The 16,318-nt window shown below is 43.7% G+C and overlaps 1 protein-coding gene across 2 annotated transcripts in view; it reads left to right on the top strand.

The window, feature by feature from the left end:
- The first annotated feature begins 14,347 nt into the window (after positions 1-14,347).
- Positions 14,348-16,318, top strand: part of LOC110490286 (phosphodiesterase 3A, cGMP-inhibited) — an 84,619-nt gene continuing 82,648 nt past the window's right edge. For both annotated transcript variants that reach the window (XM_021563587.2, XM_021563586.2), the window contains exon 1: positions 14,348-16,085. In XM_021563587.2, the coding sequence (XP_021419262.2) occupies positions 15,165-16,085 (921 nt within the window). In that variant the 5' untranslated portion in view covers positions 14,348-15,164. The remainder of the gene's footprint in view (positions 16,086-16,318) is intronic.

Here is a 16,318-nt window from a genome sequence, read left to right as displayed (position 1 = left end):
TAGTGTTCTGAGTTGAATAAATATTGTCATGAACACGTACCACGCTGCACTTTGGTCCGATCCTTGCGACTCATTGTCAGAAGAATAAGCCGAGCGTTACAAGTAAAAACCATAGAATTCACAAGAGTATAACAAAATCAAAAACAGCAAATTAAAAACATTGACAGGTCAGGGAATCAGTCTCAAGATCATTCATCAGTGATTTAAAAATACCAATCAGGACAAGTGGTTCTTCCAGTTTAAAAGTATTTTGTAAGGCGTTCCAAGACGATGGCGTAGAGTACATAAAAGTCCTTTTACCAAATTCAGTTCGGACATTTGGAACAGTTAGCAGGATAAAGTCCTGCGAACGAAGAGAGTACCCACCACATTTCTGAACAATAAAAATGCCAAGTAAAAAGGTAGTAAACCCAAAATGGCTTTGTAAATAAAAGTATACCAGTGTCTGAGCCTACGAGTGACTAGAGAAGGACATCCAACCCTGGAATACAAAGTGCTGTGGTGCGTAAGGGTTTTGCAGTTTAATATAAATCTCAAAGTGCCATGGTAAAGGGTGTCAATTGATCTCAAACACTGAGCGGAAGCATTCATATATAAAATATCCCCATAGTCTAGTAAAGGCATAAATGTAGCTGATACTAGCCTCCTTCTGGCTTCAAAAGAAAAACAGGCCTTATTCTTAAAATAAAATCCCAATTTCAGTTTACATTTTTTTGTAAGTTGTTGAATATGCAATTTAAAAGAGAGGCCATCATCAATTAAAATTCCAAGGTATTTATATGAGGTTACAACCTCAATCTCCTTGCCTTGACAGGTAGTAAGGTGAAAGGTTCAGAGGTCTATTTCTTGCTTTAGAAAACACCATTAGTTTAGTTTTGTCAGTATTGAGGATAAGCTTCAATTGACACAAGGTATGTTGAACAGTATAAAAAGCAGTTTGCAAGTTCTGGAAAGCTTTTGTAAGAGACGAGGCACAACAGTAAATAACAGTATCATTAGCATAAAAAGGAAGTTGCGCATTTTGGACATTTTTGTCTAAATCATTTTTCTAAATAGTGAATAAGAGAGGACCAAGTACAGAGCCTTGGGGCACACCATTAAAGACAGACAATTTAATTCTAAAAATAAAGAAAAACCCTGGAATGAGTAGGTGTGTTCAACCTTATATACTGGTACTGTCTGATACTGTACATATAAGTAGGAAGAAGGTGACAGATAGTAAACAGTAGCAGCAGCGTATGTGATGAGTCAAAAAAGTTTGTGCAAAAAGGGCCAATGCAGATAGTCCGGGTAGCTATTTGATTAGCTTTTTAGCAGTCTTGTGGCTTGGGTGTAGAAGCTGTTCATGGTCCTGTTGGTTCCAGACTTGATGCATTGTTACAGCTCGCTCTGCGGTAGCAGAGAGAACAGTCTATGACTTGGGTGACTTTGAACAATTTTAGGGTCTTATTCTGACACCGCTTGGTATAGAGATCCTGGATGGCATTCTGCTTCTTTCCTCTGTGTGTTTGCAGGCGGTAGGAACCCCTCAATGGCTATATCAATGATCCCTATAGTCGTGTTGAAGGTCAGGTGAAAATCTGCTCTATAAAGAGAGTGACCAGCAGACTGATGTGGAGGAGATGGAAGGTGAGGGATTGGATGGTGTCCACTAGGATCCAACTGGTTCTCGCTTCCTATCACCTCTCTGATGAGTTCATGTGTGTGTGTGTCACAAAGAAACATCGAAAGGGACGTTTGTATGTGTCTGCAAACATATAGACATACACACACACACCGTCATGTTCCCAGACTCCAGACTCTCTCTCACCTCACCTGTACGTAGTGGTCTCTGAGCAGGGACACAGACAGGAAGGGAGGGTGGGGCGAACAGCCCCAATCAGCTGCTGATAACCAGCCTTTTATCCCTGGATTCCTAAATGGTTAGCAGCCCTGGCTTATCTCCTGTTGACGCAAGAGAGGTCCGCACCGCAACGCTGCCTGGAGGAAAGGCTGTTTTTTCTATTTAGTCCAGCTAGTGAGAATAATAGGTTTTCCTTGGATTCCCTGCAGCTGTGTAGATTAGATCACAGAGTGATTGAAACGTCTGGGCTGAGAGAGGAGATGGACGTCACTGACTGAGTGGGTAGGAAGTCTCCTATCTCACTTTGGGTAGTCAGGGTTGCTCATATACAGTGGGGCAAAAAAGTATTTAGTCAGCAACCAATTGTGCACGTTCTCCCACCTGAAAAGATGAGAGAGGCCTGTAATTTTCATCACAGGTACACTTCAACTATGACAGACAAAAGGAGAATTATGGTGGAAAATAAGTATTTGGTCACCTACAAACAAGCAAGATTTCTGGCTCTCACAGACCTGTAACTTCTTCTTTAAGAGGCTCCTCTGTCCTCCACTCGTTACCTGTATTAATGGCACCTGTTTGAACTTGTTATCAGTATAAAAGACACCTGTCCACAACCTCAAACAGTCACACTCCAAACTCCACTATGGCCAAGACCAAAGAGCTGTCAAAGGACACCAGAAACAAAATTGTAGACCTGCACCAGGCTGGGAAGACTGAATCTGCAATAGGTAAGCAGCTTGGTTTGAAGAAATCAACTGTGGGAGCAATTACTAGGAAATGGAAGACATACAAGACCACTGATAATCTCCCTCGATCTGGGGCTCCACGCAAGAACGATCACAAGAACGGTGAGCAAAATTCCCAGAACCTCACGGGGGGACCTAGTGAATGACCTGAATGACCTAGTGAATGACCTGTAGAGAGCTGGGACCAAAGTAACAAAGCCTACCATCAGTAACACACTACGCCGCCAGGGACTCAAATCCTGCAGTGCCAGACGTGTCCCCCTGCTTAAGCCAGTACATGTCCAGGCCCGTCTGAAGTTTGCTAGAGAGCATTTGGAGGATCCAGAAGAAGATTGGGAGAATGTCATATAGTCAGATGAAACCAAAATATAACTTTTTGGTAAAAACTCAACTCGTCGTGTTTGGAGGACAACAAATGCTGAGTTGCATCCAAAGAACACCATACCTACTGTGAAGCATGGGGGTGGAAACATGCTTTGGGGCTGTTTTTCTGCAAAAGGACCAGGACGACTGATCCGTGTAAAAGAAAGAATGAATGGGGCCATGTCTCGTGAGATTTTGAGTGAAAACCTCCTTCCATCAGCAAGGGTATTGACAATGAAATGTGGCTGGGTCTTTCAGCATGACAATGATCCCAAGCACACCGCCCGGGCAATGAAGGAGTGGCTTCGTAAGAAGCATTTCAAGGTCCTGGAGTAGCCTAGCCAGTCTCCAGATCTCAACCCCATAGAAAATCTTTGGAGGGAGTTGAAAGTCCGTGTTGCCCAGCAACAGCCCCAAAACATCACTGCTCTAGAGGAGATCTGCATGGAGGAATGGGCCAAAATACCAGCAACAGTGTGTGAAAACCTTGTGAAGACTTACAGAAAACGTTTGACCTCTGTCATTGCCAACAAAGGGTATATAACAAAGTATTGAGATAAACTTTTGTTATTGACCAAATACTTATTTTCCACCATAATTTGCAAATAAATTCATTAAAAATCCTACAATGTGATTTTCTGGATTTTTTCTAGTAGTAGTACTACAACATAGTACTACAAATAATAGAACATTGAATACCCACCCCAAATCACACCCTGACCAAACCAAATAGAGACATAAAAAGGATCTCTAAGGTCAGGGCGTGATAGTAGCATACAGAGAGAGCAACATAGAACAAAAAGCAGCAGGACAAAATTCATAAAAGCAACAGTGTTTCCACACCTCACAAGCAACAGACAACATGGAAAGCGACAATACACAGCAAGGGATTATGTTCACAAATCTGATTGACCTTTAGCCATGTTTTCATGCATTTTGTGAAAGTGTGATGTGTGGTGCAGTTATGTGTGTCTGATGGCAGTGTATTCCAGACATGGGAAGCTCTCACAGAGAAAGCGGATTTACTAAAGGTGCTTTTCCTCAAGGGAACTATACAGTCACCTCTCATGGCAGACCTTGTGGATCTGCTGCCATATGTTTGGGTTTTCTGTTTAACAAAAATACTGAGTGGAGGGGGAGCCAGGCCATTTAGGATCTTGAATACAAGACAGGCCTCGGTGTATTGCACAAGATTTTCCCAACTCAGGAGCTCATGCTTTCGGAGGATATAACAGTGATGATGGCTATTGGGCTTCCTATCAAGCACTTTGAGAGCCTGTTTGTAGACAGACTGAATAGGTTTTAATGTTGTACAGCAAGCTTGGGCCCAACTAGTCAAGCAGTATGTTAAGTGGGGGAGTATCATAGATTTGAAGTACAGTTTTGCTACCACTGTAGTCAAACAATTTCGTATGAATCGAAATTAGCTAGGTTGAATTTGGTTATTTGAATTACCTTTCGCACATGCTTTTTAAAAGAGAGGTTGGAATCAAGTATGATGCCAAGGTACTTAAAATCAGATACCACCTGGAACTTCTCCCCTGACACGTAGACATCTGGCTCAGTAGCATCGGTTGCCTTCTTTGTGAAGAACATGCAAACAACTTAATCCATCTCATTAAGGAAAGGAGCAGAAGTCTAGAATGCAACTAAGCCAGCACATAGAGGACGTGGGGCAGGAAATGACCTGTTACCCAGCAGTAACACTTTAGAGGTCAGAGGTCAAAATCATTATGAGCGTGGGTAATGTCTCAATAGTCTGAAGTAGTCTAAAATAACTCCATTTCCTTTCTAACAAGGCCCAAGTACGCACACAGAGATACAGGTATTTCAGCAATCCATGGAGGACAGTCTTGTACATTAAAATGTTAACCATACTGTTGGTGTGAACAGGCCTGTCTGTGTAATTTACACTGCAGTACAGGAGAGAAAACAGGAAATGGAGAATTTTCTGCTCCACCAACGCATAAACAAGCCCTCTATCGTAAGGAAACAATTAGCAGAGGAGAAGAGCAGAGCAGTAAGAAAGATAATAAAAGACAAATCCAGTTTGACTATAAATCTCTACTCTCTCCTGGGGAAAAGAGTAAGCCTTGAAGCAGGAATTACTGGTGGTAATCTTTAAAGTGTATAGATTTAAAATCTATAGCAATGTTGAAACTGCTCTGTTCTAGGTTTACATAATTTTTAGTGGCTAGTTTGTCATTCTTATTTTTGGGATTTGTTGGATTGAAGCACAAGACAAAGCTGTCAGGGGCACAACTATACTGAAGAAAAAATATAAACGCAACATGCAACAATTTCAATGATTTTACTGAGTTACAGTTCATAGAAGGAAATCAGTCAGTTGAAAACAATTCATTAGGCTCTAATCAATGGATTTCACATGACTGGGCAGGGGCGCAGTCATAGGTGGGCCTGGGAGGGCATAGGCCCACCCCTACACAGTGGGCCAATCAGAATTAACTTTCCCTGACAAAAGGGCTTTATTTATATATACATACAGAAATACTCTTCAGTTTCATCAGCTGTACGTACGGGTGGCTGGTCTCAGACAATACCACAGGTGAAGCCAGATGTGGAGGTCCTGGGCTGGCGTGGTTACACGTGGTCTACGGTTGTGAGGCCAGTTGGATGCCCTGCCAATTTCTGCAAAACGATGTTGGAGGCGGCTTATGGTAGAGAAATTAATATTCAATTATCTGGCCCCCATTGATTTTTGTCACTCTAACTCAGATATCATATTAACAAGGCATAAGACACAAGTCATTGCGAAATGTGCAAAAATACAGGAAATTAGCTGTAAAACTGCAACATCAAAAAAATTATGCAAAGCAGTTATTTGTTTAACTTTTGTTAACAAAATACTTTTTCTGCTAACCTATCCCTTTGTACGCATTCAATTATAGTTTTTAATCCCGGTTTTCCAGAAATCCTGGTTGGAAGATTTAGGATCTTTGGCTTTATTCCCTCCTGAATCTGGGAATCTTCCAGCAGAGTTTTCTGGAAAACCGGGGAATTTTGGGAAAGTGAACATATTTTTGAAACCCTAAACAGGAGTGTGAGAAGTTAATTGCAGAGGTTGTTTTCTTGGAATGCAATTTCTAAACCGTTGTAAAAAATATGCACCACAAATCATGTTACCAAAAGTGTCTCTCTGAAAAAAAGTGAAAAAGCGTCTTAAACGCTTTGATATTAAAATCAGTACCCTCCATTAATCTTCAGGCTGAGGAACCAAGGACTCTTAGTAGAGGTTTAATAATCTCTGCCTGTCAGCAAAGTGATGAAAAATATATAAGTATATAAAAAATATGAAATCATAATGTACCTAGATCTCTGGTTAGGAGCAGCTTCCTCTAGCAGTAAAAACACTGAATTCTTAGCAACTCGAAAACAAACAGAGAGGGTCCACTTCCTCCAGAAGTTTGAGTGACCTATATGCAAATGCACTGTTGTGTCATCTATCCACAGACCTAGGCTGAATAGACAGTGCCTTGTGACAGTTATAGTTTTCTAGGGATATGTTTGCATGTGTGATAAAACCACAAGCGGCCAAGCAAAAGGTTGGTGGTATGTAAATGGTCAAGTGTTTGTTGAAGCCCTCTGTTACAGTATTGGTCAGCTAAAGGTGTTGAGGCCACACACACACACACACACACACACACACACACACACACACACACACACACACACACACACACACACACACACACACACACACACACACACACACACTATGTTTGTGAATTGAAGCAGATGAGCCTCCAGCTGGTATGGCTGCCCTCTATAATTGCTGTGTCCATTAGTATGAGTCATTGATTACAGTAATATAGTAACCATGCTGTAACCATGCTGTTACTGGATCATGTTCTCCTCAACAGACTGCAGCATGTGAAACCCTCAGATGGAATCTGTTATCACGCGCTATCATCAAAACCCATTCATGTTTATCTTCTCCATTTATAACAATACTTCGGGGATTAATTGTAGGGATACTGTAGCATAAAGGTACAGTTGAAGTCGGAAGTTTACATACACTTAGGTTGGAGTCATTAAAACTCGTTTTTCAACCACTCCACAAATTTCTTGTTAACAAACTATAGTTTTGGCAAGTCGGTTAGGACATCTACTATGTGCATGACACAAGTAATTGTTTCAACAATTGTTCACAGGCAGATTATTCACCTTTAACTCATTGTATCACAATTCCAGTGGGTCAGAAGTTTACATGCACTAAGTTGACTGTGCCTTTAAACAGCTTGGAAAATTTGAGAAAATGATGTCATGGCTTTAGAAGCTTCTGATAGGCTAATTGACATAATTTGAGTCAATTGGAGGAGTACCTGTGGATGTATTTCAATGCCTACCTTAAAACTCAGTGCCTCTTTGCTTGACATCATAGGAAAATCAAAAGATATCAGCCAATACCTTAGAAAAACAATTGTAGACCTGATTCATCCTTGGGAGCAATTTCCAAACGCCTGAAGGTACCACGCTCATCTGTGCAAACAATAGTACGCAAGTATAAACACCATGGGACCACGCAGCCGTCATACCGCTCAGGAAGGAGACGCGTAATGTCTTCTAGAGATGAACGTACTTTCGTGTGAAAAGTGCAAATCAACCCCAGAACAACAGCAAAGGACCTTTTGAAGATGCTGTGGGGAAGCAAGTATAAAAGTATCTATATCCACAGTAAAACAAGTCCTATATCAACATAACCTGAAAGGCTTCTCAGCAAGGAAGAAGCCACTGCTCCAAAACTGACATAGAAAATCCAGACTACAGTTTGCAACTACACATGGGGATAAAGATCGTACTTTTTGGAGAAATGTCCTCTGGTCTAACAAAAATAGAACTGTTTGGCAATAATGACCATCGTTATGTTTGGAGGAATAAGGGGGAGGCTTGCAAGCCAATGAACACCATGCCAACCGTAAAGCACGGGGGTGGCAGAATTACGTTGTGGGGGTGCTTTGATACAGGAGGGAGTGGTGCACTTCACAAAATAGATGGCATCATGAGGTAGGGAAATTATGTAGATATATTGAAGAAACATCTCAAGACATCAGTCAGGAAGTTAAACCTTTGTATCAAATGGGTCTTCCAAATGGACAATGACCCCAAGCATACTTCCAAATTTGTGGCAAAATGGCTTAAGGACAACAAAATCAAGGTACTGGAGTGGCCATCACAAAGCCCTGACCTCAATCCTATAGAAAATGTTTGGGCAGAACTGAAAAAGCTTGTGCGAGCTATGATGCCTACAAACCTGACTCAGTTACAACAGCTCTGTCAGGAGGAATGGGCCAAAATTCGCCCAACTTATTGTGGGAAGCTTGTGGAAGGCTACCTGAAACGTTTGACCCAAGTTAAACAATTTGGGGCCTCCCGGGTGGCGCAGTGGTTAAGGGCGCTGTACTGCAGCGCCAGCTGTGCCATCAGAGACTCTGGTTTCGCGCCCAGGCTCTGTCGTAACTGGCCGCGACCGGGAGGTCCGTGGGGCGACGCACAATTGGCCTAGCGTCGTCCGGGTTAGGGAGGGCTTGGCCGGTAGGGATGTCCTTGTCTCATCGCGCACCAGCGACTCCTGTGGTGGGCCGGGCGCAGTGCGTGCTAACCAAGGTTGCCAGGTGCACGGTGTTTCAGGGAATTTTTACTAGGATTCAAGGTGGCACTCCACTCCACTACTAATTTCTACTAGGAATAAATGTCAGGAATTGTGAAAAACTGAGTTGAAATGTATTTGTCTAGGGTGTATGTAAACGTCCGACTTCAACTGTAGATCACGATATAAGTATTCCATAAATACTCATAATAATGAATGCTCAAGAACAATCTCCCTATCCACCTTAGTAATAGGAGTAACTATACTGAAAATGTTTACAAAATAAACATGTTCTGTTTACCAGGCTAACGTTTAACACAACAAAATGCAGCAGCATCGCTCAAAACTGCTGATTTGAGAAAATCAGTTAGGAAAATCTACAATCTAGAATCAGTTTAGAACATCTACATTTCAGAACTGTACACAGAGGCTGTTTGTGGGTGACATGGCTCAGAGAGTAAAGCAGTGAAACAGGAGGTTTCCTAAATATGTTCTTGGAGGTTTCTTAAGCACGTTTAAGTGTGTTCCCCTGGACCACTGAGTGAGAGCATCAGAGCAGCACCTTCTAACGACATTCCTCAAGTTCAGGAAAACATCTAATCGCCCCGGCAGGAACAGAGCTGAGAGTGAAGTCATCTCTTTCTGGGCCACTGGAGCCCCCCCCCCCCCCCCCCCCCCCCACACACACACACACACACACACACACAAACACACTAACCCAGTGTGGTGTGCCCTCTCTCCTACAGAGGAGGGGGATGCTTGCTGTTTTTCCTGGCAGCTATTGAGCAAACACCGGTCCTATGACGTCGCACTGGCCAGAGAGTCAGAACATGACAAATAGTTTTATGTGGTATTATTATTCAAAAGGTTGTGGCAATAGCAGTGCATTCTGAATTGACCTGAGAAGCAGAAGTATTCCATGTACATACAGTGAAAGTGTAAATCTTGTTATAGAATAAGTGTCTTGTGACCGCGAAGCAAACAGGCGGCACTCCACTCCACTACAGCAGACTAGCCTCTCCCAGACATTCTGGTGGGTTTAGCCTGAAACAAAAACAAATCTCCACTTGTCCACTAAAAATGTATAGATCACCAGAGCATGTAAGCATGTTAATATAATATTTTTACTAGTATAATTGCAATGTTTCTACACGGGTATAAGTGGAATTCATTTTGAGTAAGTGTAACCAAAATATTATTGTTGATATTAAAAGCTTTTAATATTAATTACGACAGTTTCTTAGGAATTGACACAGCTGTGTTGATTCATTGGGAGTATGGAGATTCAAAATGTCCCCTCCTTTCTTTGCGGTAGCAAGCTGAGGCTGGGGGCAGTGTCTGTCTCAGTTCTGTAGACACACAGGGGCTGCTGATGCTCATTCAGCAAGCTTACAACATAAGTAAGTCTGGAGCAGACAGTGTGTGTGTGTGTGTGCGTGTGTGTGTGTGTGTGTGTGTGTGTGTGTGTGTGTGTGTGCGCGCGTGTGTGTGTGTGTGTGTGTGTGTGTGTGTGTGTGTGTGTGTGTGTGTGTGTGTGTGTGTGGTGTGCATGAGAATGTGTGAATGTGAATGTATGTGTCAACTATAATGAGGAGAGGGGGAGGAGAGGAGACCCATGGACATCAAAGTGACCCTGGTCATGTATACCTGGGAATCATCCACCTGGATATCTGCCATCAACATAATGATCTGCCCATGGGGTGGATTGAGTGCTGAAGTCCATTGTGAAACATTAGTGCTTTCTAAAAGTGGATATTTTGTCTGGTTGATGAGTCATCAGTCAGGCCTATTGACCGAGGGGAGCGTGCTCTGCCCTGTTTGCCTGTTTAAAATGTTCACATTCATACCCTGTAGGCTACCCAGAGCGAGAGTGTACCAGGCCTTCCTCACCTCATAATGTGTTATTTGACCCCGTGTGACCTTCAGTTCGACGAGCCAGTCTCTACACAACTAGCCTGGTTTCCTGAATGTTTCTGCTTAAACCAACAATGACTAAAGCCAACACGTGGATAAAGAAGTGGCATCCAGTCTACTAACTACACAGCATAGACCACACAGGAGATTTAGGTACGTAGCCTCAGGCCTCTGCTCCCAGGGTCCAACCTTTATTTAACTAGGCACGTCAGTTAAGAACAAATTCTTATTTACAAACACAAGTCAACCTCGTTATCAGGAACCATGGTTTAACTCAACCGTGATATGAACTCATTATTGACCCTTAATTTAAACCCTGTTATGGTTACGAATCGCTGTCATTTGGGAAGGCTAAAAAATTCACCGGTTATGTTTGGAAAAATATGGGATGTTTTTAGTAGCTTTTTGCTGCTTGGATGGAGGAACCTGTATCCCCTCCAAATGCTACATTGTTCCCAGAAATGGGATGTTTGATTTGTTGATCCAGTTGGGCTGGTCGGAGAGGAGTTTGAACTTTGAGCTCTGGCTGATTAGTAGGGGATAATTAGGTTCAAAAGTGGGCTACTATGTGTATCATAACACACGGCTCATACGGTTTATTAGTAGAGTTGTGCAGTCCCTCCTCTCCTCTCTTGTCCTCTCCTCTAATCTATCCTCCCCTGGCTTTTCCTTTTCGTTGCTCTCCTCCACTCTCTTCTAATTTCTTCTTCTCTTCTCCTTTCTTTTCTCTTCTTCTCTTCCTCTCTGACCGTTTCCTCTCTCCACTCCTTTGTTTTCCTGACACAGCTCCATCAATGCCTCCTCCACCCTCCTCTCCTCTCCCAGTAGTCTTCAGGGTGAGCCAGCTCCTCAGATTCCTTGATTCCCATTTGACCACATGAGTGTGTCTAGAGAGGACAACGTGAAGGACCGGGACTGAAGGTTAAGGATAGTTTATTACCCCAGCCTGTCCCCTGCCAAGACAGGATTCATGTCAGCACCACTGATGTACCAGCAGTCAGAATTTAACCCTGTCCCAGGTTGGATTCTCCCTGTGCTCAGCCGCCCACCTGTAATGGGTTTCAGAGTCACGGATTTGGCTCTGGGATACAGTCACAGAAAGGGCAGGATTATTTCTCAAAACCCCAGTGCATAGCAGGGCATTGGCGGGAGAATCTTGTCTGAATGTTAAACACTCTGTCGCTGTATTTAGGCTTCTTACAGAGCAACAGGAGAAAGGTATTATTATATATTCAGTATCAGTCAAAAGTTTGGACACTCCTACTCATTAAAGGGTTTTTCTTTATTTTTACTATTTTCTACATTGCAGAATAATAGTGAAGACATCAAAACAATGAAATAACACATATGAAATAATGTAGTAACTTAAAAAGGGTTAAACAAATCAAAATATATTTTATATTTGAGATTCTTCAAAGTAGCCACCCTTTACCTTGATGACAGCTTTGCACACTCGTGACAGTCTTGTCCCATCGCTGCAACTCCCGTATGGACTCGGGAGAGGCGGAGGTTCGAGACACGACCTCCGAGACACGACCCCACCAAGCCACACTGCTTCTTGACACACTGCTCGCTTAACCTGGAAGCCAGCCGCACCAATGTGTTGGAGGAAACACTGTACAGCCGGCAACCAAAGTCAGCGTGCATGCTCCAGTGATTCCACAAGGAGTCACTAGAAAGCGATGGGACAAGGACATCCCAGCCGGCCAAACCTTCCCCTAACCCAGACGACACAGGACCAATTGTGTACCGCCTCATGGGTCTCCCGGTTGCGGCCGGCTACGATACAGCCCGGGATCAATCCCGGATCTGTAGTGGCGCCTCTAGCACTGTGATGCAGTTTCTTAGAGTGCTGTGCCACTCTGGAGGTCCAGGAGAAAGGTTACATGGTCCAGCAGAGACAGACAGGGCCGTCCTGCCAAGGTTACAGAGACTGGTCCGACTTTGCATTACATTGACCTTGTATAGTAATAACGTTGTAATAATGTTATTCGGTATTACCATCTAGGCAACTCTTTTGGTTGGTTTGAAATGGATTTGTCCTACTGGGAAATGGAATTGGTCCTAATTGTGTTGAATGCTAGCTATTGTGTCTCATTAACAGCAATGCTGCACCCTTTAAAAAGGGGTCTGCCCTCAGCACCATTGAGCAAAGCATGGCTAGACAGAGAGGAGAGGTGCTGCACTCCAACCAGCCATCTTTACAATAACATTGTAACACCTATTAAAGTACAGTGTATTTACAGTGTAGGTATGCATAACAAGACTGTCTATGAACCATAAACAGATGATTTCAGCCTTCGTGGTAGGGCTCCGATGTAACACTCATAAAACTAGGCGACCAAAAAATACCTCAGGGTAATCACAACATGTACAGAGGTCTGCCTGTGCGTGCACACCTCCTTGTATGTTCTGATCTGGAGTCAGTCACGTGTTTATTTTAGCTTGGGTACATTAGCGGTGGTCTCTGTTTGACACATCACACTCTCTTCATCTTGGACTGCTTGGCGCTGTTTGCTTTGAGAAAGGGTCCTTGCCATGTGAGATCCATCAGCTTAGGCCTATTCCGTTCTTTTGTCCAATAAACATGTTAAGGTTAAGTTGGAGAGCAGGGATTTTCTGTTCATTTTTAAACGTCTTTTAGTGTTTTTGTATAACACCTGAGTGCCAATGTACAATGTTGCTTTTAAAACTAAGCAGGGTTGGTCCTGGTCGGTCCCTGGATGGGAGACCAGATGCTGCTGGAAGTGGTGTTGGAGGACCAGTCGGAGGCACTCTTTCCTCTGGTCTAGAAAAATATCCCAATGCCCCAGGGCAAGGATTGGGGACATTGCCCTGCGTAGGGTGCCGTCCTTTGGATGGGACGTTAAACTGGTGACCTGACTCTCGGTGGTCACTAAAGATTCCATGGCACATATCATTAGAGTAGGGGTGTTAACCCTTGTGTCCTGGTTAAATTCCCATTCTGGCCCTCATACTGTATCATCATAGCCACTTAATCATCATCATAGCCACTTAATCATCCCCAGCTCCCAATTGGTTCATTCATCTCCCTTCCTCTCCCCTGTAACTATTCTCCAGGTTGTTGCTGTAAATGAGAATGTTTTCTCAGTCAAATTACCTGTTAAAATAAGGGTTCAACCAATAAATAAAAAGTGCATGCATTAACAAGGTACAATGTGACAACACAGAGCTGGTAGGGAGGGAGATTGGATGTGTGACCTCTACCTGTGGCTCACTGTAAACACAATCTCAAGCACCTTTCCTCTCTGAATACACTGCTCCCAAAAGTTGTTCTATTCTACCAAAATATGTAAGGAGTTTATATTCCAAATCCAACTTGGGTCCCAAATGGCACTCCTTCGTTATATAAAAGCACTATTTTTTACTATATAGGGAATAGGGTGCCATTTATGCCACTTCACAAACCTCAGATCCAGTCTTACATCAATCACATTTATTTATAAAGCCCTTTTTACATCAGCCAATGTCACAAAGTGCTGTACAGAAACCCAGCCTAAAACCCCAAAACAGCAAGCAATGCAGATGTAGAAGCATCATGTGAATTGCCCTTCAGTTGCCTGGTCTTCTCTTTCATGACAATAGATTTGGCTTACCCTAAAATAATTAACGCTGATAAGATCATAACAAGTGAAAGATAGTCTAATGGTTACCTTTTGAAGTTAATTCCTTTCATGAAATACGCTATGAGAGAAGAGGTGTACGTTGAGCTCATCTTTTTAGGATATGGATTGGATGACGTAGCCCATGATGCAAGTGAGTTTAATATGCATTATTCAAGGTACACCTTCCATAGAAAAAAACGTGGGATCTTCTGCCAGCGGTTTCCAACTGCACTGGGAATCTCACGAGCCATATTCTACTACCATGACATGGTATTTATTTCCAGCAGAGCATACAGAAAATGTTATAATTTAATTGATGAAATAGGCCTAATTATTGCAATCATTACCATAATTATAATCAATACCATCACGATCATTATTGCTTTGTTTTGTGACGCCTTTCGAGCCACCGGACCAAGCCGGGGATCTATTTCATCTCCGTAAAAAAATTATAATAATACCTCAGGAAATCTCTATGTAAACATGGTTTACGTCCGCGCAGCAGTATGCCACGCTTCGGCAAACTCCGCTGCTGTTCCTTCAATAGGAGAGTAGTAGCCTAGCCTATGAAGAGCAGAAGAAACGTGAGGGAGAAATAACACCGAGAGAGAAACAGACGGAGCGGCACAAAGGAGAGAGGAGAGTGTTGTGCGAGAGGGCGATATAGAGGGAGATGAGAGGAGATGCAGGCAGTGGCCTAGATGTGCGAATAGCCAAGAGTTGCTCTTTCTGGTTCACTGGATGGAGGCTGCTCCCGCGCAGGGAGGACTATAGAAAATATGGGGATGTTTTACGCGGTTTGTTGAAGTCTACACAGTGAACCGTTACTTTTTTTTCAGTACCTTTGTTCGTTCATTCGTGTTCTGTATTTTTATGTAGCCTACATTGTGTGTTTTGGGGAGAAATGGGTCAATAATTTGGAAGCGCCCATGCAGTAGCGCACACACACACTGCCGCGCGTTATGGCTCTCTCTGTCAAACATGGTATGAAAATGCACTGAGCCTTTTACATTTACACACGGCAAATATATAGTTCACGCCGCTTCCTTCGCTCCCCCTATGTGATGGCGATGGAAGTGGAAGCTGACAGCGGCAGAGGTATATCAAGGAGCGCTCATGAGAAATGCCCGCGGGCTGTGGAGCGCAACGGCTATGTGAAAACATGTGTCACCCCTCTGTATCAGGACGCAGGCTGCCAGTCTTGGCTGAGACTCGCAGAAATATGGAGTTCCCGGAGACTGTCGTCCGCAGTGTGTGTGGGCTCTGTATCGGTTATTCTCGCTTTGCTGGTCAGATTGGTTGACTGGGACGTGGAGCAGCAGAGTTGCGGCAGTAACAGCGAGAATAACGGCGAGTCTGGATCTCTAGTTCATTTCGTGGCGAGCTGTGTGGTGGAACTGTTGTTGAACATATGGTACCTGGTGTCCCCTGTCTTCACTCTCGTATGTGCCTTCTTTTGGGTTGGCTTGTACCTGATCCGTTGCGGGGTGCTGATCCGGACCGCCGTGTTTCTGTTGGCAGTGTGTCACTTGGGCGAAGCCGCGGCGCAGTCTCTCCTGCACGGTGCGGAGGACCAGTTGCTGTCGTTTACCGCCACCGTGGTGGTTCTGTCCTGTCTAGCCAGCGGGGCGCTGATGGTGGTCAGGCTCGGACAGGGGATTTCCGTCATCGTCTTCATCAGCATCATCAGGACTGTGTCTCTCATCTCCCTCAACAAGGTCCGGGCCAGCTGGAGACCCTACCTGGCGTACCTGGTAGGAGTGCTGGGGGTCCTGCTAGCGAGGTATGCTGACCGGCTCCTGACAGGCTCAGGGCCATTCGGGGCGGGTTGTTGCTACGTGACAGCGGGGAAGGAAGATAATATCATTCCCGTGTTTAAAAGGCGACGGAGGTCCAGTTCGGTGGTCTCTTCAGAGATGGCGCACAGTCACAGCAACAGCAAGTCCCACCGAAGGACCTCGCTCCCATGCATTCCACGGGAACAGGTAAAAGATTAGCTATAATTTGAATGTTTGGCTTTTTTTTTTAGGGCAAGGGAATGGCACAAAAATATGCCCACAATTAACGCATTGTTCCCAAATGTATTATTATTAATATGATTATGATTATTGTTATTATTATAAGGCCTATTATTATTACATTAGACGGGTCATTCGAGTTACTTTGCGGGATGCCTCAAAGCTCAGCTTCTTCTCCAACGCATATTCCTATAGGCTAC

Source organism: Oncorhynchus mykiss, chromosome 15 (genome assembly GCF_013265735.2).
Source record: "Oncorhynchus mykiss isolate Arlee chromosome 15, USDA_OmykA_1.1, whole genome shotgun sequence".
Lineage (NCBI taxonomy): Eukaryota > Metazoa > Chordata > Actinopteri > Salmoniformes > Salmonidae > Oncorhynchus > Oncorhynchus mykiss.
The sequence above is the reverse complement of the archived record's forward strand: the minus strand, read 5'-3'. Positions and strand labels throughout refer to the sequence as shown.